At 47.4% G+C, this 25,986-nt stretch overlaps 1 protein-coding gene across 2 annotated transcripts; it reads left to right on the top strand.

Moving 5' to 3' along the window:
• The first annotated feature begins 1,111 nt into the window (after positions 1-1,111).
• Positions 1,112-25,497, top strand: HDGFL3 (HDGF like 3). 2 transcript variants are annotated; one of them, XM_045573423.1, is made up of 6 exons: positions 1,112-1,696; positions 17,174-17,250; positions 18,393-18,531; positions 18,930-19,123; positions 21,085-21,231; positions 24,442-25,497. In XM_045573423.1, exons 1-6 carry the CDS (start codon positions 1,613-1,615, stop codon positions 24,554-24,556), a joined length of 756 nt encoding a protein of 251 aa, XP_045429379.1. In that variant the 5' UTR covers positions 1,112-1,612; the 3' UTR covers positions 24,557-25,497. The 2 variants fall into 2 exon arrangements, with proteins under 2 accessions (XP_045429379.1, XP_036271557.1); XM_036415664.2 differs by having other exon boundaries at positions 1,118-1,696; positions 18,930-19,088.
• Positions 25,498-25,986: the final 489 nt, after the last annotated feature.

Here is a 25,986-nt window from a genome sequence, read left to right as displayed (position 1 = left end):
GACCTCTGACCGGCGGGCTCCGGAATGCAAGAGGCGCCACTCACTTCATGCAAAAGCATCTCATGCACAAGGTGGCCGGGCCTGCAAGCGAGTGACCTGCCCGAGCACAGCTCAGTCCCTCCCGGCGGCTCTACGTCCAGGGACCTGAGGTCTCCCAACCACCACGAATGGGCTTTTGGTGGTCCTGCCAGGTCCAAGTTCGAATCCCCCGCGGAAACCGGTTTGGCTCCGTGGCTAGATAGAGCGTCAGCCTGCGGGACGCTGGATTCTGGTCAAGGGCATTGGACCAAGTTCGAATTCCGCCTGTGCACTCTCCGGGGTGCGGGTCTCCACTGCTGCCTGGCTCAGTGGCTACAGCGTCAGCCTGCGGACTGGAGGGTCCCGGGTTCGATTCCGACCAAGTGCATTGGACCAAGTTTGAATCCCTCCTGTGTGCCCTCGGGGACGGGTCTCCACTGCCCGGCTCAGTGGATAGAGCGTCAGCCTGCGGACTGGAGGGTTCCGGGTTCGATTCCCATCAAGGGCCTTGCACCAACTTCGAATCCCGCCTGTGCCCTCGGGGGCGGGTCCCCACTGCCTGGCTCAGTGGATAGAACGGATAGAGCATCAGCCTGTGGACTGAAAGGTCCCGGGTTCTATTCCAGCCAAGGGCATGCACCAAGTTCGAATCCTGCCTGTGCCCTGGGGGGGGGGGGGGGTCTCTCCTGCTGCCCGGCTCAGCAGACTGAAAGGTCCCGGATTCTATTCCAGTCACGGGCATTGGACCAAGGTCACGGGCATTGGACCAAGTTCGAATCCCTTGCGGAAACCGGTTTGGCTCCGTGGCTAGAGCGTGAGCCTGCGGGACAGAAAGGTCCCGGGTTCGATTCCGGTCACGGGCATGCACCAAGTTTGAATCCCGCCTGTGTGCCCTCTGGGGCGGGTCTCCACTGCTGTCCGGTTTAAGGGGCAGGCCCGGGGCGGGGACCCGGCCAGGGGGCGCCGAGCTGCAGCGCAGTGGCCTCTCCAGCCGCCCGACGGGGGTTTGGGGGGCGGGGGGGCTGCCGGGCGGTGATTGGCTGGGCCGCGCGGGCAGCTCGGGGCCCCGAGAACAAAAGAGCGCGGCGGCGGCGCTCCCTCCCGCCCGGCCGGCCGGCGCGGGCTCGGCGCTGCGAGGAGGACGCGCCCACCGCCCGCCCGTTCCCCGCGCAGCACGGCCGGCGGCGGGCGCGCTCCGGGCCTGGGCGGAAGCGGCCGCGGACCCGGGACTCGGCGGGCGGGCGGCGGGCGGGGCGGGGGCTGCGCGCGCGAGAACAGCCCTCGATCGCGGCCGCGGCTGCCGCCGCCCGGGGAGGCGCGAGGCCGGCCCGCCGCGCCCGGAACCGTGAGGAGAACCGGGAGGAGATCCGTGAGGAGAATTGTGAGGAGAACCGGGAGGAGAACCGGGAGGGAACCGGCATGAAGCAGGCGGCGCGGCGGCCGTGAGCGCGCGGCGACCGGACCGTGATTTGCGGGCCGCCGCTGTCTCGTCCCCGCCCGCCCGACCAACCGACCGGTCGCCCGAGACCCCCGTCGGCCCCCGCGCGGCGGGGACGCGGCCCCCAAGGACGTCCGCGAAGGCGAGGCGGCCGACATGGCGCGCCCGCGGCCCCGCGAGTACAAGGCGGGCGACCTGGTGTTTGCCAAGATGAAGGGCTACCCTCACTGGCCGGCGCGGGTGAGTACATGTTCCCCTCCATGATGGCGCGCCGCCGCCCCCTTTTCCTCCTTCGTTTTCCCCTTCGTCCCCGTCGCCTCACTGGCCTGCAGGCCGCCGCCGCCGCCGCCGCCCGGGCGCCCCGCGCTGAGGGGACCCGGCGCGGCCCCGGGGGCGTCCGGCGGGGTCGCCAGGGGCGCGCGCGCGCGCGTGCGCGGCAAATGGCGGTCCGCGCGCGCCGGCCCGGGCGGTGTCACGGCGAGGCCAGCGCGGTCAGCATCCTCCGCCATCCGGACCTGTGGAGCCGCCCCCGGGCGCGAAGCCGGGGCCTCGGCGCGCCCAGCCTCGCCCCGGGGCCGGGCCGCCCTGTTGGCCTCGCGCCCTCGGGCCGGGGTGGGGGTCGGGGGGTGGGGGGCTCCGGGACTCCCCGAGCGCCTCGTCCCCTCCATGTTGGTTGGAGGTCGTTGGTCCCAGACCCGGGCCGGGCCCTCGGCCGCCACGGGGTTCCCGGGCCTCGGCGGCACGGGCTCCCTCCCTAGAAAGCATCAGCCTCTGATGCAGGCATGGCATCCGCCTTTTTGTTTTATTTTATTATTTTTTTTAGGAGGCCGTGTGTGTGCTTTGTGGTGTTTTCTTTTTTTTTTTTAAGCTAAACCCATTTTATTTTATTTTATTTTATTTTATTTTATTTTATTTTGTTCTGTGATCGTTGTCTTGGAATAAGACACAGGGAAGAGGGGAGGGTCTCAAGGCAACTTGGGGATGTGCGTTGGGTGTCCTTGAGTTCGAGACCCAGACCAGGAGATGGGGTGCATGGGAGGGTGAGCTCCAACATGGGTGTGTTTTCACTCTCTTTTTTTCTCTCTCTTCCTTTTTGTTTTGGAAAGAGAGAGAAAATACAGCCCATTCAAAAGAGGAAGTGACATCATATGGGTGGTCAGATAGCCAGTTTGGTCAAGTTGAAGGAATGGGTGGACATAATCAAGTGGGTTTGGTTTGGGGTTTTGTGTTGTTTTGGTTTTTTTTGTTTGTTTGTTTGAGGATTTTTTTTTTAATTTTGGACTTAATTTGTCATGATTGTAAAAAAAAAAAAAAAAACACGGGGGGGGGGAGGACACTGGTATCTCTGATCTGGGCTCCTCATTTCAACTGTCTGAATATCCATTTCTGCAAAAAAGAATTATCGCCCTGGCCAGTGTGGCTCAGTGGATAGAGCATCGGCCTGCAGACTGAGGGGTCCCAGGTTCGATTCCTGTCAAGGGGATGTGCCTTGGATGTGGGCACATCCCCAGTGGGTGGAGTGCAGGAGGCAGCTGGTCGATGTTTCTCTCTCATCCATGTTTCTGGCTCTCTATGCCTCTCCCTTACTCTCTCTGAAATCAATAAAATATATTTTTTAAAAAGACAGGCAGAGAGAGAGAGAGAGGGAGAGAGAGAGAATTATCCATCTCTAGGATTCCCTCCACCACTTACCACCTCAGATTTCCAGCGGGAAAAGGGTTTCTATTCGGGTCCCATCAGGCTATGCAAATAGCTTTTCTCCATCTCTGCCCGGTGGGTGGTGCTTAAAGAAGGCCCAGTTTTCATGGTGGAACATGGTGATGTTCATGGTGTGGTGCCAAGCTGTTTTCAAGAGGCAAGATTTGTGACTCCAGGCGTTGTTGGATTCCTGAATGTATTTATCATGAAATGGACAGCTAGCCGAAACCAGTGTGGCTCAGTGGGTAGAGCGTTGGCCTGCGGACGGAAGGGTCCCAGGCTCGATTCCGATCAAAGTACGTTGGTTGCGGGCACATCCCCAGTAAGGAGTGTGCAGGAGGCAGCTGATTGATGTTTCTCTCTTGTCAATGTTTCTAACTCTCTATCCCTCTCCCTTCTTCTCTGTAAAAAAAAAAAAAATCAATAAAATGTTAAAAAAACAACAACAAATAAACAGCTATAGGGCACATGAGTTTAAACATAGTCAAAAGTGAATTAAAGATTGTCATCAGCTGTTATTTCCTTTTAAAACAATGGATTTTGGGTTATTTAAAATGTTTTCATTGATTTCAGAGAAGAAAGGAGGAGAGAGAGAAACATCAATGATGAGAGAGAGTCATCAATTGGCTGCCTCCTGCACGCCCCCACTGGGGATGTGCCCGCAACCTGGGCATGTGCCCTTGACTGGAATCAAACCTGGGACCCTTCAGTCCACAGGCTGATGCTCTATCCACTGAGCAACACCAGCTAGGGCCACAATGGCTGTCTTTAATCTTAAGAGAAATATTCTCAGAGTCAAAAAGAAAATAGTCTTAAAATCTCAAACAAACAAAAAAACATGGTGCCACAGAACTGGTCCTAGCTGTATGTCTGGTTGTACATAAAATTCCTAGAAGTTAGCATTCCAAACTAAGACAAAGTGGGAAAGAAAACTAAGGAATAAAATCTACTGGCTTGTTAGAGAAGATACAGTAAAAGAAAAATCTGCCAAAACCGGTTTGGCTCAGTGGATAGAGCGTCGGCTTGCAAACTGAAGGGTCCTGGGTTCGATTCTGGTCAAGGGCATGGACCTTGGCTGGGGGCACATCCCCAGTGGGGGGTGTGCAAGAGGCAGCTGACCAATGTTTCTCTCTCATCGGTGTTTCCAGCTCTCGGTCCCTCTCTCTTCTTCTCTGTAAAAAAACAATAAAAATATATTTAAGAAAAGAAAAGAAAAATCTATTTTCACATTTAACTTGGGCTTCTCGAGGAAAAGACCTGTGTGTGTGTGTGTGTGTGTTTGCTTCTTAGTGTGTTAGTTTATAGTGAGTGGCATGTTGTAATTTTCAAGGAAAGGTAAAGGTTAGAAAAAGAAAAATTTTGCTCTCTAGTCTTTGTTAGTTGCATTGCTGTGTGCTTCATATGTTATTATTTTGCATGCCAATTATATAAAACATTTTTTTCTATTTCACAAACCTAGCAGTAGGTTTGTAGGTGATATTATAAAAGTACTAAATGGAACAAATCCTATTCATTCAGATTTCAAATATTATCACTTCTTTTTAATACTTTTTTTATTTCAGAAAGGAAGAGGGGGAGAGAGAGATAGAAATATCAGTGATGAGCTGGGACCGGCTTGGCTCAATGGATAGGGCGTCGGCTTGGGGACTGAAGGGTCCCGGGTTCGATTCCGGTCAAGGGCATGTACCTTGGTTGTGGGCATATTCCCAGTGGGGGGTGTGCAAGAGGCAGCTGATCGATGACTCTCTCTCATCGATGTTTCTAGCTCTCTATCTCTCTCCCTTCCTCTCTATATAAAATCAATAAAATATATTTTAAAAAAAAAGAAATATCAGTGATGAGAGAGAATCATATACCCTGTTTCCCCGAAAATAAGACAGTGTCTTATATTAATTTTTGCTCCCAAAGTTGTGCTAGGTCTTATTTTCAGGGGATGTCTTTTTTTTTTAAATATATTTTATTGATTTTTATACAGAGAGGAAGGGAGAGAGATAGAGAGTTAGAAACATCGATGAGAGTCATTGATCAGCTGCCTCTTGCACACCCCCTACTGGGGATATGCAACCAAGGTACATGCCCTTGACCGGAATCGAACCCGGGACCCTTCAGTCCCCAAGCCGACGCTCTATCCATTGAGCCAAACCGGTCCCGGCTCAGGGGATGTCTTATCTTTCCATGCACTAGGTCCTATTTTCGGAGGATGTCTTATTTTCGGGGAAACACGGTAAATAAAATATACATATATATATATATATATATATATATATATATATATATATATATATATAATTTTTTAATTTTTATTTTATTATTATTTTTTTTAATAAGAAGCCCCTGTCAACATGTACCCACGCCCATGGAAGTTCCCTCACACCTCTTTCCAGTTGATTCCTGTGATCCTCTCTGTTCACATATTCTTATTTTAACATCAAAACATGGCTGTTTTGAATAGACTCGAGTATATTTTATTGGCTGTGGCTTTTCAAATTAGAAGTTCATTTATACATAAAGGTTACCTAGCTAAATACTGATGGTCAAACAAGTGTCTGAACCCTCTTGATTGTGTACACTGTTGATAAAACATTTTTAAAAAATCAAGCATGCATCCCAAATATGTGTCAATTCACTTTACAGTTACATACACTTGTATTTGGTGCTGTTGTGTGCATTATAAAATCCAAAAAGAAATAAAAGGACCCCAGCTGGGTTGGCTCAGGGGATAGAGTGTGGGCCTGGGAACTGAAGAGAGGGTCAGGCCGAAACCGGTGTGGCTCAGTGGATAGAGCGTCGGCCTGCGGACTGAAAGGTCCCAGGTTCGATTCCGGACAGGGGCCATGTACCTTGGTTGCGGGCACATCCCCGGTAGGGGGTGTGCAAGAGGCAGCTGGTCGATGTTTCGCTCTTGTCGACGTTTCTAGCTCTCTATCCCTCTCCCTTCCTCTCTGTAAAAAATCAATAAAATATATATTTTTTAAAAAAGAAGAAGAAGAAGAAGAATAGAGGGTCAGGATTTGATTCCAGTCCAGGGCACATGCCCAGTTTCAGACTCGATCCCCAGTAGGGGGGCATGCAGGGGGCAGCCGATCAATGATTCTCATCAAACCCAGGACCCTTCAGTCCGCAGGCCGACGCCCTATCCACTGAGCCACACCGGCCAGGGGGAACAGCTGGACTTTTCTTGAGCAGCTCCTGTGACATGATTAAAATGAAAGTGTTTCCTTATCCTTTGTTGACATATAAATCCCGATTGGAAATCCTCCATTCGTGATCCACAGCATTTTGATTTTTTTTTCTTTTTCTCCTTTTGGTAATAAATTCCTGGACGGTGAGACTTTATTCCTAGAGATCAGACTCCGTATTTTCAGGGAATCAATTGGGACTTACATTATTTTTAATATTAATGAGATGTAAGATGTTTATAATCTCTGTGACTTTGGCCTGCGTCCACAGAAGGTGCATCGTTGGTGCATTCCTCGGGTGGAGTGACAGGCCGCTCAGCCTGTGCCCCAGGGACCGTGTTCCTGTTGCCAGGGAACCGGCAGAGTGTCTCGCTGTCTCCTGCTTCATCCTGGGAACAAACAGGCAACTTAAACACTTAGTACCAATGTGTGCATTTCCCATGGCTCCCCTTTCAACCAGGCAATCTGCACTTCTGGCACGACCCCTTGGAATGCCGTAATAACTACTGTTTCTACCGAGGCCAGTGTGGCTCAGTGGATAGAGCACCAGCCTGCGGATTGAAGGGTCCCGGGTTTGATTCCGGTCAAGGGCATGTACACTGGTTGCGGGCACATCCCCAGCAGGGGGTGTGCAGGAGGCAGCTGATGGATGTTTCTAACTCTCCCTCTCCCTTCCTCTCTGCAAAAAAGCAATAAAATATACATTAAATAAATAAACTTTTAAAAATAAAACAATTTGCTGCCCTAGCTGGTATGACTCAGTGGACAGAGAGTCAGCTTGTGGAATGAAGGATCTGGGTTCGATTCTGGTCAAGGGAACATGCTCAGGTTGTGAGCTCAATCCCCAGTAGGAGACATGCAGGAGGCGGATCAATGATTCTTTCTTATCATGGATGTTTCTCTCTCTCCCTTCCTCTCTGAAATCAATAAAATATATTTAAATAAAATAATAAAACAATTTGCTCCTACTGAAAAGTACTCAAACTATCTTTATTTAAAAGAGAGAATAGGATGACCTTCATGTTGTAAATATTAATTTCACCTTTGTAAAAGATTTTATCACACAAATAATAATGGTCGCTGTTGGACAATTAATATCCCTATGCCTAGTTATTAGCATCATGAATATGATCTATATATGTAAGCACATAATTTTGTAATATATAAAATTTTGCATCCAAATTAAACACTATATATCTTAGGTGACTTTCAATGGCAATGAATATATTTCTACATTATTTGTAATAGCCATCTGGTAGTGTATGGTACAGACCTATTGTAACTAGTAACCACTTCCTGTTTAGGACATGTAGGTTATTTCTAGGTTTGTTTGTTTTTACTATGAAATAATACTCTGAAAAACATTGCTTTTAGCCAAATCATCATGTCCTTAGGAAAAGTCTTTGGAAATTCTGTTTGAGTCCGGAAGCATGCATGCTTTGAAGCTTTGGATTTATATGGCCACTGTGCCCTTCAGAAAGCTGTGACTATCTTTACCCACAGCTAGCAGAATAAGAGAATATCTGTTTTCTCACGTTTTCATTAAAAGTAGATGATTCCCCGAAGCCGGTTTGGGCTCAGTGGATAGAGTGTCGGCCTGTGGACCGAAAGGTCCCGGGTTCGATTCTGGTCAAGGGCATGTGCCTTGGTTGCGGGCAAGTGCAGGGTGTGCAGGAGGCAGCTGATCAATGTTTCTGACTCTATTCTCCCTTCCTCTCTGTAAAATAAATAAATAAATAAATAAAAATCAATAAAATATATTTTATTTTTTAAAAAAGAATGCGACAGAAACATAAGAAATGTGATATTGAGTTAAGTGAAAGGGCTGAAAAGGCATTTGGCGTGACGTGTACATTGTGTGTGTCATATATAGACACACATATTTTACAGGTTACTGTGGATCTTGCCATCTTAATTGTGACATTTTATTTCTCTATCTCTTTGAGCACCGTTAGACACAGGCAGCTTAGGGGTGTCGAACTCAATCAGAGAAGGGGCCAAAATCTAAAATCCAGCCTAAATCGCGGGCCGAATGGTTTACTGAACAGTCATAAACTGTCATTGTGATGGAAACGCAGCGGAGTGCAGTGATGACAGCGCGGTGCGGGCCACATTGCAAGGCCTGGCGGGACGGATTTGGCCCGCGGGCCTTGTGTTTGACACATGTGCTATCTCTTTGAGCACCGTTAGACACAGGCAGCTTAAAAATAAATGTTACGCATCTAGAGCAAGCAGGAATCTTTCCGAATGACTAGCATGGGGTGGGTTTGGGTGTTGGTTCCAAAACCTTTTATGGCGAGAGAACTACTAGTACTTTGAACGTCCGGTGGATAGTTAAGAGGTTTACTAGTTCAGCAGAGCCTAGGAGCTAAATCATAAGAAGGCCTACTAGCCTGTGATTGTTCTTTGCCAGCTGACTGCACTCTGTGACAGCATTTCCCAGTGAATTGTTATTTCATGGCAGTTCATATACATAATCCCCTCCTAGTTGATTACAGTACAAGCGGTGATGGGATTTTGTTGTATCTTATTCTTCCCTAGATAAGAACCTGCCGCAGTCAGTCAGGTAGATGATCAGATATGGCATCACAGGCAGCCGGAGGTGAAAAGAATGAAGTAATCTGATGGCTAGTGAGCTGGAGCCTTCAGAATGGCATTCTCCAGATTTCCAAGCAAGACTTGCCAAGCTGCCGGGAAAGACGGCTAGACCCGGAGTTAAAAACAAGCACAAGCCCTGACCGGTGTGGCTCAGTGGGTAGAGCGTCGGCCTGTGGACTGAGAGGTCCCAGGTTTGAATCCGGTCAAGGGCATGTGCCTTGGTTGTGGGCACATCCCCTGTGGAGGGTGTGCAGGAGGCAGCTGATTGGTGTTTCTCTCGAGTCAATGTTTCTGACTCTATCCTTCTTCCTTCCTCTCTGTAAAAACTCAGTAAAATAAGTTTTAAAGACAAGCACAACACACACACACACACACACACACACACACACACCCCGGCCAGGGTGGCTCAGTGGTTGAGTGTTGAGCTATGAACCAGGAGGTGATGGTTCAATTGCTGGTCAGGGCACATGGCTCCTGTCCCTTCCCCTCTGAAATCAATTAAAACAACAACAACACACAAGCTCCTGCTTCCACTGCTGTCTTCCCCTCCTCCTCCCCCCCAAAAAAAGGAAGGGGGGAGGGAGACAGCAGTGGAAGGGGTGCTTGTTGTTTTTTAATTGGAGAGAAAGACAGAAACATCAATTATGGGAGGGAATCATTGTTCGGCTGCCTCTTGTACGTCGTCCCCCCCCCCCCACTGGGGATGGAGCCCACAACCCAGGCATGTGCCCTTGACCAGAATCGAACCCAGGACCCTTCAGTCCTCAGGCCAGCGCTCTATCCACTGAGCCACACCAGCCAGGGCTACACTGCTGTCCTGATTTGTTAGGTTTACAACTTTGTGAAATAGGGAGGGTGATTGTCCCTCCTTTCTTTTCTTTCTTTTTTCTCCTAAGACGGACATGAAAGACGTGTTTGCTAACCAAGCATCTAATAATCACCTCCCAGGGACACCAGACTCGGTCGGTGGTTATAAGATACCCAGGACCTCGCGAAGTCGCGGTAAATGCGCTTGTGGTTTTGGTTGCCGTGTCTTCCAGCTGCTTCCTCGTGGCTCTATGGCAGTGAGTTGGCTGTAGCCCTGGGGATGGTGGGGACTTCCCGCCGTTACCCTCCCTCACATTCCTGAGTGTCGTCTCTGGAGTTTCCCGGTGGCATGCCAGCAAACCAAACTGGACCACGTGCTGGCTCTGGATTGTCTATGTTAGGGGTGTCGAACTCAATCAGAGAAGGGGCCAAAATCTAAAATCCAGCCTAAATCGAGGGCCGAATGGTTTACTGAACAGTCATAAACTGTCATTGTGATGGAAACGCAGCGGAGTGCAGTGATGACAGCGCGGTGCGGGCCACATTGCAAGGCCTGGCGGGACGGATTTGGCCCGCGGGCCTTGTGTTTGACACATGTGGTCTACGTGATTCTGGAGTCTCTCGGACCACCCACACGCACAGAGATCCAGTTTCCAAAGTATAGGCGCCAGTGCTGACAGCAGGATCCCCTCCCTGGGGACTGGAAAATTCTCTCGATAGCACAGTAGGAACGTCTTAGTTTCTTTCTTTTCTTTTTTTTCTTTTTAAAAAAAAATATATTTTGATTTTTTTACAGAGAGGAAGGGAGAGGGATAGAAAGTCAGAAACATCGATCAGACGCCTCTCGCACACCCCCTGCTGGGGACGTGCCCGCAACCAGAGTACATGCCCTTGACCGGAGTCAAACCCGGGTCCCTTGAGTCCGCAGGCTGATGCTCTATCCACTGAGCCACACCGGTTTCGGCGGAACGGCTCAGTTTCAATTGCAGAGTATAGGGTCGGCAAAAGTAGGTTTACATTTGTGAGTGCACAGTTCATTCGTTCATTTATGTAGTTCCTAGAGGCTTGGTGCACAAATTCGTGCACAGGTGGGATCTGGCTGGCCCGGCCCCAATCAGTGATAGGGGCTGGGCCTATCGGGAGGAGGATATGGCTGGAGGATACTATTGGGGTGGAGGGGCTGATTGGAGGTGGAATTGGCTGGGGAGAGGTTGCAGGCCAATTGGTATGGTGGGGCCTGATCAGGGATAGGGCTGGCTGGGGGGAGGGCCAGTGGTTCGCCCCCATCCCCAAATGGAGGGGGGGAAGCTGATCTGGGGCAGGCAGGCTCTGCCCCTGATTGGAATAGGGGGCCCGATAGAGGCAGAGCTGGCTGAGGGGATGGGCCATGGGCCAATCAAGGTGGTGTCGTTATGGTATTATGGTCGCTGGCTTTATATAAAGTTACAAAAATAGATAGATAGATAGATAGATAGATAGATAGATAGATAGATAGACAGACACACACATATACATATGTATGTTTGTTTGTTTTGTTAATCCTCAGAGAGAAAGGGAGAAGGAGAAAGAGAGAATCATCAATGAGGAGAATCATGGGTCGGCTGCCTCCTGCACGCCCCTTGCTGGGAATCGAGCCCACAACCTGGGCATGAGCTCCTGACCAGAATCGAACCCAGGACCCGTCAGCCTGCAGGCCGACACTCTAGCCACTGAACCGAGCCGGCTAGGGCTGTTATTTATTAATAATTGTATGATTTTCCACCGAACAACAAAAACCTACTTTGCCTCACCCTGCATGTTTAAGAGGAGGGTGGTAGTAAGCCAGAGGTTCGGTAAAGGTTAGCAAATATAAAGAAACATTTTGCAGAAGATTCAAATGTTTTCATAAGGAGGAACATCGGAAACTTGTGGCTCTGGATCCCTTTTCCTTTGTCACTGAAGCAGAGCTTCGGTTTAATTTAGGAGGACATGCACATTCAGAGGAGCAGCCTTATAAATCCACAGGGTTTTTCCTACAGTCAGCATGTGCTGGAGGGATTGAAAATTGATTCTCTCTAGACCTCGTGAGGATGAAGCCAGTGATTGTGCTAAAGTATTTAGGCCTTGGGGATGAGTCACTGCTGCTGATGGATTCTGATTAAATCTAGTTCAGTGGCTTTCTGACTATGAAATAAATATTAATCTCAAGCACACAACCAGAAAAACCTTATCATCAAATCATAAATGACATAATCTTATATATTCACTAGAGGTCCGGTTCATGCATTCATACACGGATGGGGTCCTGCCGGCCCTCACCGATCGGGGCCCATCAGGGAGGGAGGGAGGACACAGGGGAGGGGGGCACCTAAGGTTGGTGGGCTAGCCCTGCCCCCAACTGGCCCCTCCCCCTGGTCAAACTTCCAGTCGAGGGGACAATTTCCATATTAGCCTTTTATTATATAAGATATTGCATTTTGTATAAAATCAGTTTCACTATTACCGTTTGAAAAGCACAGGTCTGGCACTGGCCGGTTAGCTGAGTTGGTTAGAGCGTCGTCCCAATATGCCAGGGTTGTGGGTTCGATCCCTGGGCAGGACACATACAAGCAGCAGCCAGGTTCGATTCTGGCCAAGGGCACGTGCCCAGATTGCAGTAGGGGGAGGGCAGGAGGCAGCCGATCCATGATTCTCTCTCATCATTGATATTTCTCTCTCTCCCTCCCTCTTCCTTCCTCTCTGAAATCAATAAAAAAAACTTTTTAAAGTGCTGTATTTTCTGGATACTATTTATGCCAGGAACTAAATCTTGCCCTCTATGTGTGGATCTTGCAACTAGCTCGTTGTGCTTTGTTTATTTCTTATTTTATTGACAAGGACATTGAAACGGCAAAAAGTGACCATCAGTTCCCTAATCAGAATAATTGCCGTTGTCTGCTCTTAACTGGCACAGGTTGGTGTGTTTTCTTCCTCCCGTCTACTTTCTATCTTTAAATATTTGCTTAGCATTCCTGTCGGAAGCCCGTATGCATCAACTCGTTTTGGGGGTTTTGTTCTCGGCTTTTTTATTTTCAGATTGTTGCTTTTGGCAGAAAGACGAAGCTATCTGCACATCTTTCACCTTAAAAAGAGCTGGAGTGCAGTAGGGTGCGTTTAGCAGATGGCCCGAAAGCCTTTGCATGTTCTTCCTGCTGCTGCAAGTTCAATGTTGAGGCGTTCTCAGGCGTGAACTTTCGTCTGTCCCCGGACATCCAGGGCAGAGGTCCCACTTCTCAGGGGCATTCTGGGGCATTGCCGCAGCCCTGCATGCGAACAGACGCTGGAGATGGAGATGGAGATGGAGATGACATGACATATTTCCTCCCTCCTCCTGTCTTTCTGCTGTTTCCTCTTCCCACGGGCTCGTCCAGACGGAGCTAGCACTGGGGAGAGCAGGCGGGATGAGTTCAAGGCTGAACTCAAGGCTGAGTTCAAAGGCAAAACGCTTACCACGGGGTCTCATAGCGACATTCATGAGTCCAGGGTTTGGGGCAGATGATCTGATCTGAATTGTGCTGAGGGTCTGAAGACTCCATTGTTGGGGCCAGTGTGGGGGGCAGGGAGGTGGATGCAAAGGGGCCAGTTAGGAGGCTTTTGGAAAAGTTGAGGCGTTAGCCGAAACCGGTTTGGCTCAGTGGATAGAGCGTCGGCCTGCGGACTGAAGTATCCGGGTTCGATTCCGGTCAAGGGCATGTACCTTAATTGCGGGCACATCCCCAGTAGGGGGTGTGCAGGAGGCAGCTGATCAATGATTCTCTCCCGTCAATGTTTCTAACTCTCTATCCCTCTCTCTTCCTCTCTGTAAAAAAATCAATAAAAATATATTTTAAAAAAAGAAGAAGAAGAAGAAGTTGAGACATTAGGTGAGAGTGGGGTAGACCAGAAGGGAGCATAGTGGGTGCAGAAAGAACTGGGTATGTAGGTATTTGGGGGTGTAATTGAAAGATTTAGTGATAGGTCTTTATGGGAAATAAATGAATAAGAACGTACATATTTTACCCTAGTTGGTGTGGCTCAGTGGATAGAGCATCAATCAGCCTTCGGACTGAAGGGTCAAGGGCACATGTCTGGGTAGGGGGCATGCAGGAGGCAGCCCATTAATAATTCTCTCTCATCATTGATGTTTCTCTCTCCCTTCTTTTCTGAAATGAACCAATATCCTATAATAAAAGGCTAATATGCAAATTTTCCCCTCAACCAGGAGGCAGGGTGGCCAACCACTCACAGCCCCAACCCCCATCAGCCCTCCCACCCTGATTGGGGGTGGGGCCGGCCGGACCCCTTACCCCCGGCACAAATTCGTGCACTGAGCCTCTAGTAAATATATATATATATATATATATATATATATATATGTATGTATGTATGTATATGTCACAGATTTCTCATGGGAGCATCTGCTCAGGCAGTGATGCCAATTACTAAGATCAGGGATACTAAATGGCAGGCAGGCTAGGCCATAAGACTGAGAGTTTGTTTTTAGAACTCTTATGTTTGAAATGCCTACAGACACGCAACCAGTGAGACTGAAGCTCAGACTGGGGGTCTGGGGTTTGGGGGTAGAAAAATGAGACACACGGATGCCATACGAAACCTTGACATTGGATGAAATCACAAGAGAGACATCACAAGTGGAGCTACCCTGTTTCCCCAAAAATAAGACAGTGTCTTATATTAATTTTTTCTCCCAAAGTTGCGCTAGGTCTTATTTTCAGAGGATGTCTTATTTTCGGGGAAATGCGGTATGTGAGAAAGGGAAAAAAATATCAGGAAAATACAGTGTCCTGGAACTCAAGAAGAAATGTCTCAATGGACATATTCTATAACGGGGAAAGACATTTGCTATGGAAATTATAGATATCAGGTTAATATATTACAAATGAATAGTAAAAAGATAGAACGCTGTCCAGAAATGCAAAAATGATAGCAATAGTCAGTTGCCTGTAGGGCCAATCCTAACGGCCAATAAACGTATGAAAAGATGTTTAATCTCACCATTAATCAGGGAAATGCAAATAAATCTAAAAGAGCATTACCACCTCATGCGTTCAGAGATTGGAAGGAGGTCATTTTCATACCTTGGTGGAAATGTAAATTTTTACAGCCTCTTTTGAAAGCAGTCTGGCAACGTCTGTTAAAATGAAAAATACCTCTACTCTGGGATCCAGCAGTCTCACTCCTGCAGATCTATTCTTGTGGAAATAAAAGCACCAGTGCATAAAAATCTAAATATGTTTACGGTAGCCCCCTTTTTAAGGGCAAAAACACTAACAATAAGATAAACACGTACCCCCTAGAGAAAAGTTAAATAAATTATAGGTAATCTAATCACTGGATTATGGTGCAGCCATTAAAAAGTGGCTGAGCGCTGACCTCTGAACTAGGAGGTCCCGGTTTGATTACTGGTCAGGGCACAGCCTCGGTTTTGGGTTTGATCCCCAGTGTGGGGAGGGGGTGTGCAGGAGGCAGCCAGTCCATGATTCTCATCATTGATGTTTCTGTTTCTCTTTCCCTCTCTGAAATCAATAAAAATATTTTTTAATATATTAAAAATATTTTTTAATATATTTTTACAGAGAGAAAGGGAGAGGGATAGAAAGTTAGAAATATCGATGAGAGAATCATCGATCAGCTGCCTCCTGCACACCCCCCACTGGGGATGTGCCTGCAGCCAAGGTACATGCCCTTGACCGGAATTGAACCCAGTACCCTTGAGTCCGCAGGCCGACACTCTATCCACTGAGCCAAACCAGTTTCAGCAATAAAAATATTTTTAAAAAAATAATAAAGGAGTTAGATCTAGGCCGTTTGACTTTTAAGACTCTTCATAATGCAGAGAATTTATAATAAAGTGTGATTCATTTTGTGTGTGTGTGTGTACCCATAAAACACAGTCGTCTCCCTCCCAAACACTTCTCCCTGTGGATAAAACACTTGTGTCTATATAAACATGGAGAAAAACATACTTTGTCATTAATAATGAGTCACTGGGTAAGTATCTCTGAGGGAAGTGATGGAGGTGAGCCTCCACTCACCCACTTCCTTGATAAACACACATCTCAATTTAAAAGAAAAGTGGTAAAAGTGTCTGTAATATATCCCATATACGTGTGTGCGTGTGTGTGTGTGTGTGTATGATATGAAAAGGTAGTCATCAAAATGATAATGCAAAAGTATAATTTTTTAAATAAGCTTTATTGATTTTTACAGAGAGGAAGGGAGAAGGGTAGAAAGTTAGAAACATCAGTGAGAGAGACACATCGATCAGCTGTCTCCTGCACGCCCCCTTTTGGGGATCGAACCCGCAACACGGTACGTGCCCGTGATCAGAATGGAACCCGGGACCCTTCTTCAGTCCTCTGGCCAACGCTCTATCCACTGAGCCAAATCGGTTAGGGCCAAACGAATAATTTTTTAGGTAAAATGCTCAGCTGGCATATACAATTCACACATTTATTATCTCACCATTTCTGAGGGTTGGGAACCCGGGAATGGCTTACCTGCACCTTCTTCCTCTGTGTCTCTCACAAGACCATCTTAAGGGGATGAATTAGCTTCTAAGCTCACACCAATTGTTGGCAGGATCTGGCTCCTCCTGGGCTATTGGGTAAAGGCATTATTTGTTCATGGTCAGAGCCCTTCCTGGTTTCAAGCCACATGGTCTTCTCATTGAGCAACTCAGCAGCAGCAGCTGGCTTCCCCAGCCAGCAGGCAGAAGGGCAGAGGTCAGCGAGACGGATCGGACATGTTTGCCATATTCCATTTCTTAGAAGTGAGCAGATCAAGCCCACTCTCAGGAAGAGAGAATTGCACAAGGCCAAGATTGCCAGGAAATGAGAATCATTGGTGCCACTTTATATATATTTTTAATATATTTTATTGATATTGGGGGTTTTTTTTACAGGGAGAAAGGGAAAAAGGATCGACAGTTAGAAACATCGATGAGAGAGAAACATCCATCAGCTGCCTCCTGCACACCCCCTACTGGGGAATGTGCCCTCAACCAAGGCCCTTGACCGGAATGGAACCTGGGACCTTTCAGTCTGCAGGCCGACGCTCTATCCACTGAGCCACACCGTTGTAATTATAGGAGTAATTCTCTTGAATGGAAGGAAGTGAGCAGTTGTGGTTCTTGATGATGAATGTCTACGATGGTTATAATCAGTTTACAGTGTTACACTCTTCTGTGCGTTGGGCCGTTTATAGCTTTTAAAATCATTTTATTTGAAAAAATAAATTTAAAAAAATTTTTTAAAGAAAAAAATAGAATAATTTTGTAAGGGTCAAGAAAAAAAAAACTATTGGGATTTTGGTTAATGATATTTTGAAATTATTAAATTCTCAATGTTGGCATCCTGCCTGTAGTATTTTTCACAATTGAAGTGCATAGTTAATAACTTACCTTTGTCTCGGACAGATCGATGAACTCCCAGAGGGAGCAGTGAAACCTCCAGCCAACAAGTACCCCATCTTCTTCTTTGGCACCCATGAAACGTAAGTCAGCACAGCAGCCTCAAGTTCAAAGCTCCCATTTGACTCTGCTAGACTGCATTGTTCATAGATGATCAAGGCACTTATATACTTTTAAAATAATTTTTTTAATATATTTTATTGATTTTTTTTACAGAGAGAAAGAGGGAGGGATAGAGAGTTAGAAACACTGATGAGAGAGAAACATTGATCAGCTGCCTCCTGCATACCCCCCCACCTGGGGATGTGCCTGCAACCAAGGTACATGCCCTTGACTGGAATCGAACCTGGGACCTTTCACTCCGCAGGCCGATGCTCTATCCACTGAGCCAAACCAGTTTCGGCTAAAAAAAATTTTATGTATTGATTTGAGAGAGAGAGAGAAATATAAATTTGTTGTTCACTTACGTTATACATTTGTTGACTCTTCTTGTATGTGTCCTGACCAGGGATCAAACCCACAACCTTGGTATATCAAGACGATGCTCTAACCAACTGAGCTATTATATTTTTAATAGTTTACTAAAGTATACTCTGACTCCTTAGTAGATATTGATATTAAAAATACCTTACATTGCCGGCACCGGTTTGGCTCAGTGGATAGAGCATCGGCCTGCGGACTGAAAGGTCCCGGGTTCGATTCCGGTCAAGGGCATGTACCTTGGTTGCGGGCACATCCCCAGTAGGGAGTGTGCAAGAGGCAGCTGATCGATGACTCTCTCTCATCGATGTTTCTAACTCTCTATCCCTCTCTCTTCCTCTCTGTAAAAAATCAATAAAATATATTTAAGAAAAAAAAATATATATTTAAATAAATGAATAAATAAATAAATAAATAAATAAATAAAAATAAATAAAAATACCTTACATTTGTCCCTGCTGATGTAGCTCAGTGGTTGAGCATCAACCTATGAACTGGGAGGTCAAGGTTCAAGTTCTGGTCGGGGCACATGCTTGGGTTGTGGGCTTGATCCCCAGTGTGGGGTGTATGGGAGGCAGCCGATCAAAGATTCTGTTATCATTGATGTTCCTCCCTCTTTCTCTCTTCCTCCCTCCTTCCCTCCCTTCCTCTCTGACACCCATAAATATATCTACATATCTTTTTTTAAATATCTTATATTCGAAGGTCAGAGTATCAATTCCATTTCTCATGTGTGTGTCTGCAGTGCATTTCTTGGCCCCAAGGACCTCTTCCCATACAAAGAATACAAAGACAAGTTTGGAAAGTCCAACAAACGGAAAGGATTTAATGAAGGATTGTGGGAAATCGAGAATAACCCCGGAGTCAAGTTCACTGGATACCAGGTACGGGTGTGCTTCGTTATCGCTTCTGTGGTTTTCGGCTCTCTCTTGAATCTTTACTAAATGGCCTTTGAACTAAAAGGTACCCTCCCTTCATTTGAATCCAGAATTCTCTTGGTTTTGGTAGCACATTCTGTCACCCAAGAGAGTTCAAGTCAGGGAAATCGAGGCTGGCAGCCTTTATTTTGAAAATCTTTTAAAAGGTAAGGTGAACAGACGTCCTGCTTTTGGCGGGACAGTCCCGATTTTGTCAAATTTGTCAACTTGTAAAAATATCGGGACTGTCCTGCCAAAAGCGGGACATCTGGTTGCCTTATTTAAAAGCAAGCTGAACGCTTTCAAATTGAAATAGAACCACTGCGCTTTTTAGAAGTATAACTGGCTACCGTTTTATTGGTCAGGCCATTCAGCAGCAGAGCTCGTCAGAAACGGAGGGCGAAGGCGGCAACACGGCGGACGCCAGCAGCGAGGAGGAAGGGGACAGAGCGGAAGAGGACGGGAAAGGCCGGAGGAAGAACGAAAAGGCCGGCTCGAAGCGGAAAAGGGCCTACACCTCCAAGGTTACTGAGGCCGCTCCTGTGGTCACTCCCCTTCTGTGCGTGGTCCCTGAGAGTTTGAGGTTCTTTTTTCTTTCTTTTTTTAATATATATATTTTTATTGATTTTTCACAGAGTGGAAGAGAGAGGGATAGAGAGCCAAAAACGTCGATGAGAGAGAAACATCCACCAGCTGCCTCTTGCACACCCCCCACTGGGGATGTGCCCGCAACCAAGGTACATGCCCTTGACCGGAATCGAACCCGGGACCTTTCTGTCCATAGGCTGACGCTCCATCCACTGAGCCAAACCGGTCTTGGCTATTCTTGTTTTTCGGTGTGTGTTTTTTATACGTGGATCAGCTCAGTAGATAGAGCATTGGCCCTCGGAATGAAGGGTCCCGATTCCATTCCGGTCAAGGGCGTGTTGCCGCGGTTGTAGGTTAGATCCCTAGCCCAGGTCAGGCTCCTGTGGGAGGCGACCAATCAATGTGTCTCTCTCACATCGATGTTTCTCTCTCCTCCTCTCTTCCTCTCTGAAATTAATAAAAAATATATTTTAAAAAAATATATTTAATTGATTTTTTTACAGAGAGGAAGGGAGAGAGCCAGAAACGTCGATGAGAGAGAAACATCGATCAGCTGCCTCTTGCACACCCCCCACCGGGGATGTGCCCACAACCAAGGTACGTGCCCTTGACCGGAATCGAACCCGGGACCTTTCAGTCCGCAGTCCGACGCTCTATCACTGAGCCAAACCAGCTTCGGCAAAAATATATTTTTTTTTAAAGGGGGAAAGAAAAACCATGAGATTGTGAAAACCGTTCACCTTTTAGAAACTGAAAGCAAGATAAACAGGCCTTGGAAAAACAAAGATTGGTCCAGATTGGACTGGAATCGGTCTGTCACATGATTGAATATTTGGATAAATTACTTCCCATAAGATTCTGGTGGTTAGTGGCCGGAAATACTTAAGAAACGCCTTAAAATCGGGTGCCAAGCGTTTATCAGACTACAAACACTTTATTTTATGGCCTATAAGATCCACCCAACTTGCATAAAGGTAAAATTCTATGAATGCATATAATAATATTTCCCATTCACCTAAGGAAAACCAGGATATTTGCCTTGATGGGGATAAAGTTTGTAAATAACAAAATAATCAGAATTTTCCCCATCCTGCAGGGTGCCTTCTGGCTCCATAGCTTTCCCCAGGCAGTGTCCGCCCCGCTGTGCCTTTTCATTGACAGCATTCTGTGTAGGTTTGTTTTCTGCTTTTACCATCTCATTGCTGGGCAGGACTAAAAGAAAAGGGGCATTTAGTCCACTTGTGCTTCTTTTTTTAAAAAATATATTTTATTGATTTTTTACAGAGAGGAAAAGAGAGGGACAGAGAGTTAGAAACATCGATGAGAGGAGGGGGCAGTGTTAAAATATGTACACAGATGATTATTTAATTTAAAAAAAGAAACATGGATGAGAGAGAATCATCAATCAGCTGCCTCTTGCACACTCCCCTATGGAGGTGTGCCTGCAACCAATGTACATGCCCCTGACCGGAATCGAACCTGGGACCCTTCAGTCCACAGGCCAACGCTCTACCACTGAGCCAAACCGGTTTTGGCTGTACCTCTTTTTGTAAAAAAATATTTCTTTATTGATTTCAGAGAGGAAGGAGAGGAAGTGATAGAAACATCCATGCTGAGAGAGAATCATTGATCAGGCGTGTGCCTCGATCGGAGTGGAACTGTGAAATCTCTGAGTTTATAGATTGACGCTTACCACGGAGCAACCCGGTGGGGCCACCTCTCCTTCTTTTGCAGCTGGTTCCGCTGAGGCCCAGCGAGGTGAAGTGACTGGCCCACGGTCACCTCGCCCGGCCCTGGCACCCTGTATGCTGTGGGCTTACACCCTGCATCAAGCCGGGAAGAGCAGGTGCAGGCCGGCTCCTCCTGCACCTCTGACCCTCTTGCGTTTGGGCTTTTATGCGGCTGTAACTTTTAACTTCTCTAAACATTTAGAAATCCTCCAAACAGTCCCGGAAGTCCCCGGGGGACGACGATGACAAGGACTGCAAAGAAGAGGAGAACAAAAGCAGCTCGGAGGGCGGAGACGCCGGCAACGACACGAGAAACACGGCCTCAGACTTGCAGAAAACCAGCGAAGGGGTAAGGAGGCGCGCCCGGGCGGTTTCTCTCAGCCCGTATTCCCGTGTTTACTTGGCTGCTGAGTGAGGATCCATATCTCAGCCTTAGACGTTGTCTTAGTCAATGGAGAAGTACTCTCAGCCCGGTCGGTCGGTCGGTCGGTTGGTCGGCCAGTTGGTAGAATCTGCCACAGACAGCTCCTGGGTAAGAGCAGCTGCTTAGACTCTGCGAACAGGCCAGCCAGGTGGGAGCTGCACCTGCCCGTCAGCTCGGAACTCCGCGAACAGTTTATTCTTTTCTAAACCAACTTCCGAAACTGGAGAGCCTTTTAAAGGCAGGCGTGAAATACGGGAATTATGAAAGGCCGCCTCCACCTCTGCCAGTTGCATTTCTTTAATTATAGAATGAAATAGCATAGGAATTCACACCGCTGCCTCTGTCCTAGAAGTGGTCGTCCTTCAATGTGCCGGTGGGGGGTAGGGGTGGGGGGAGGACCTTTAAATATTTAAATATTCAAATTTAATCAGTATGTGGATGCTGATTTTTAAAGGACCCAACAGGAAAACTTGTCCACTTTGAGTCTTGTTTACTTCTGTTCACTTCAAAGTCACGGCAAGAACACCTTTGCCAAAGCGTTAGTGAAGGCAGAGCGTGCCCCTGGCCATTTTCCATGCGTCTGCTCTCTGTGAAGACTGAACAGTGGCAAATCATTTAAAAACACCCACCCCTGCCGAAACCGGTGTGTCTCAGTGGATAGAGCATCGGCCTGCGGACTGAAGGGTCCCAGGTTCGATTCCGGTCAAGGGCATGGACCTTGGTTGCGGGCACATCACTGGTAGGGGGTGTGCAGGAGGCAGCTGGTCAATGTGTTTCTCTCTCATCAATGTTTTAAGCTCTCTATCCCTCTTCGTTCCTTTCTGTAAAAATCAATAAAATATATTGGGGGCGGGGGGGGGGACACAAACAAACATCCACCCCTGAAATATCTGACTGTTACTCTTCTGTTGAATTCTGGTGCCAGCTGAGCTCTTGCCTATTCTTGTTGGTACTGTTTACCTCTCAGTGAGTCCCTCCTCCATGCAGTTTCCATAATTACTCCTGTTGTTAGGGCTCTGGCTGTTCCCTGATTCCTCCCGTCCACCTCAGCTCTGCTCCGCCCCTGCCCGTCTTTATTCTCTCCGCCTCTCTCCCCCCTACGCAGCCCTCTGCTGTTCCCTCTGCCTGCAGCCTCATGGAATGAAGGCCTGAGTACCTGGCACATTCCATTTCCGCGTGTCCCACCTGCTACCCCCCCCACCCCCTACCCCCCCCCCCAAAAAAAGCATGTCGTTAAAGTCATGGTCATATTCTGGTGAACCTTCACTTGGTTTGGGGCAGTAATAATTTTGTGGGGCTTTGGTGAGACCGTGCGTTCTAAAATATTCTTCAGCCGAGACCGGTGTGGCTCAGTGGGTAGAGCGTCGGCCTGCGGACTGAAGCGTCCCAGGTCCGATTCGGGTCAAGGGCATGGACCTTGGTCGCGGGCACATCCCCAGTATGGGGTGTGCAAGAGGCAGCTGATGGATGATTCTCTCTCATCGCTATTTCTAGCTCTCTATCCCTCTCCCTTCCTCTCTGTAAAAAATCAATAAAATATATTTTTAAAATAAATAAAATATTCTTCAACATGGATTGCATAGTTGTTGCTATGAATCTACTACTGATGTGGACATAGAAACTACTGCCTTTCATGTTAATTTTTTAATTTTATTTATTTATTTATTTATTTTAAATATATTTTATTGATTTTTCCACAGAGAGGAAGAGAGAGGGATAGAGAGCTAGAAACATCGATGAGAGAGAATCATCGATCAGCTGCCTCTTGCACACCCCCTACTGGGGATTCACCCGCAACCAAGGTACATGCCCTTGACCGGAATCGAACTCGAGACCTTTCAGTCCCCAGGCCGACGCTCTATCCACTGAGCCACACCGGTCCCGGCCATGTTAATTTTTTTAAAAAGACATTATTAAAGAAGTTTATTTGGTTAACAGGTTTTTTATTTTTATTTTTAATATATTTTATTGATTTTTTTATTTTATTATTTTACAGAGAGGAAGGGGGAGGGACAGAGAGCTAGAAACGTCGATGAGAGAGAATCATCGACCAGCTGCCTCCTGCACACCCCGTACCGGGGATGTGCCCGCAACCAATGTACATGTCCTTGACCCGAATCGAACCCGGGACCCTTCAGTCCGCAGGCCAATGCTCTGTCCACTGAGCCAAACTGGTTTTGGCGTGTTTTTATTATTATTATTATTATTATTATTATTATTATTCTTTAAGAGGTGTCTTTCTCCTTCTCAAGGGAGGGAAATCCTCAAAGGCTGTCAGTATAATCCTGTATCTCGTGCTTTTATTTGTGAATAGTTAGAAGTCATCAGGCATTGCCGAAACCGGTTTGGCTCAATGGATAGAGCGTTGGCCTGCGGACTGAAAGGTCCCAGGTTCGATTCCAGTCAAGGGCATGTACTTTGGTTGCGGCCACCTCCCCAGTAAGGGGTGTGCAGGAGGCAGCTGATTGATGATTCTCTCTCATCGATGTTTCTAACTCTCTATCCCTCTCTCTTCCTCTCTGTAAAAAATCAATAAAATACATTTTTAAAAAAGAAAAAGAAAAAAAGAAGTCATCAGGCATTGTATTTTGCAAGTTCACAGATTTGATTTGACTTGATTTTTTTTTTAATCCTCACCTGAGGATATTTTTCTGTTGAGAGAGCGGGAGGAAGAGGGGAAGACAGAGAGAAACATCGATGTGAGAGAAACACATCGATTAGTTGCCTCCTGTACATGCCCTGACCAGGGCCCAGGCCAGGGAGGAGCCTGCAGCCGAGGTACATGCCCTTGACTGGAATTGAACCCGGGACCCTTGCGGTCCATTGAGCTAAACCGGTGAGGGCAGGGCACAGGTTTTATTTATTTTATTTTTAACAATATATTTCTGTTGATTTCAGAAAGAGGAAAGGAGAGGGAGAGAACGTTAGAAACATCAAGTGGTGATAGAATCATCGATTGGCTGCCTCCTGCACACCCCACTGCGGATGGAGCCCGCAACCTGGGCCTGTGCCCTGACCGGGAATTGACCCGTGACCTCCTAGTTCATAGGTCGATGCTCAACCACTGAGCCACACCAGCTTCTGTCGCCGACGTCCTCCGTCTCCTAAAGGCCCGTCTCCTCTCCTCTCTTCCAGACCTAACCACCGTGGTGGGCGCTGCGTATTTACAGAAACCCCTGGAAGCTTGAGCGCCTGGTTGTCCCACGTTCTCAGATTTGCTACGAACCCACATGGTCCTCGTCGTCATTGACTGAACCCCGTTCGTATGTCCTTGATTCACATTCCTCTCCGTTCGTGTTTAGAGAAAGGGAAAGAAAAAAAAAAAGGAGAGAGACATTTTAGCCTTTTTTAAAGTTATTGATATCATTTCTTTATTACTTGGTTGCATGAAGTCGCCCTTTAACCACTGAGGATGATCGAGATTTTTTGCACAAACGTATGTATACATGTTCTAGGATCCTTCTACCGAGGCAGCTCCCTGCCTTGCTCCGCCTCCTCCACACACTCGGTTCAATATCAATGTGTTTTTTTGTGTGCGTGTTTTTTTTTTTAACGACCACTCAACAGGATACGTGTCTCCTCTTCTGGGTGCCAGGCCCCGAGAAACATTTTCTAGATGCGTAACGCTGGCGTAGGAAGACGCAATGCAAAGGGTTCTTCCCCCTTGAGGCCGGTGTCAAGTTTAACCACATTGTGAGATATCGATTCCGTGTTAGAAATAGCCCGTCGACAGCTTCTGCGGGCTCACTGCTGTTAGGTACGCGCGCCCGGTCTCTGTACGTGATGAGGTCAGCGCGTCTTTTTGTGTGAACGCCAACCAATAGGCCACACGTTCCTTCCCCCGCTGCTGAGACCATTCCAGCGAGCCACGCGAGGTGGGAACTTGACATTTTAAAGCTGCACATCAGACAGAGCATCGACTTTTAAACACACACTTTTTTTAAAGAGCTTTTCTTTCGGGGCTAGGATTAGGGTAGCCGCCCTCCACGCACACGCCCGCCGTTCTACGTGTACATTCTCGTTGCCGTTGTGACCACAGAGAGTTTTATTTATTTTTTATGCCAGCCTGTCTCGTGGGGACACGTTTAGTCCGTTTGGGTTGCCTCAATCCCGTTCTGCTTGTCTTTGGAACATATTTCACGTACTCGAGGTTTGTAGTTGAAACGTTTACTGTAAAAAAAAAAAGGAGAAGAGGGGAGAAAAAAAAAAAAAGGAAAAAAAATGTATTGTTTTTACAGAATAAATCTATCGGAATGTGTCCTGGGAGTAAAGGTTTGAGGTTGTAAACCACTAAGTTGGTGTAACTTGGCTTCATACATGTAACGTGAGGTATTGATGTCATTCACATATTAAAGCGAAGTCTGTTGACAGCAAGTTGGCAATAGAACCAGTGCAGGTGAGGGTTTTATTTCCATTCTCTCTCCGGGCCGCGAGGGGCTTCTGTGAACACTGAGGGAGGGGAAGGGATGGCCTGCGGTTGCTTATCTGTCTACGATGCTTACCAGCTCCCTGACCCTAAGCTCAGACACTGGACGTGATCCGGGTTTTTCTCTGGGCCCTGTTCTCTTCTACTTTCCTATTTTGGCGAAGAGCTAATCAATGACAGGAAGATAAAATGTGAGAAGCCGGAAAGTCCCAGAGCTGTTCGTGATGAGAATGGTGGCCGTGAATATTGGCAGC

This window comes from Pipistrellus kuhlii, unplaced genomic scaffold (genome assembly GCF_014108245.1).
Source record: "Pipistrellus kuhlii isolate mPipKuh1 unplaced genomic scaffold, mPipKuh1.p scaffold_m20_p_50, whole genome shotgun sequence".
NCBI lineage: Eukaryota > Metazoa > Chordata > Mammalia > Chiroptera > Vespertilionidae > Pipistrellus > Pipistrellus kuhlii.
The sequence above is the reverse complement of the archived record's forward strand: the minus strand, read 5'-3'. Positions and strand labels throughout refer to the sequence as shown.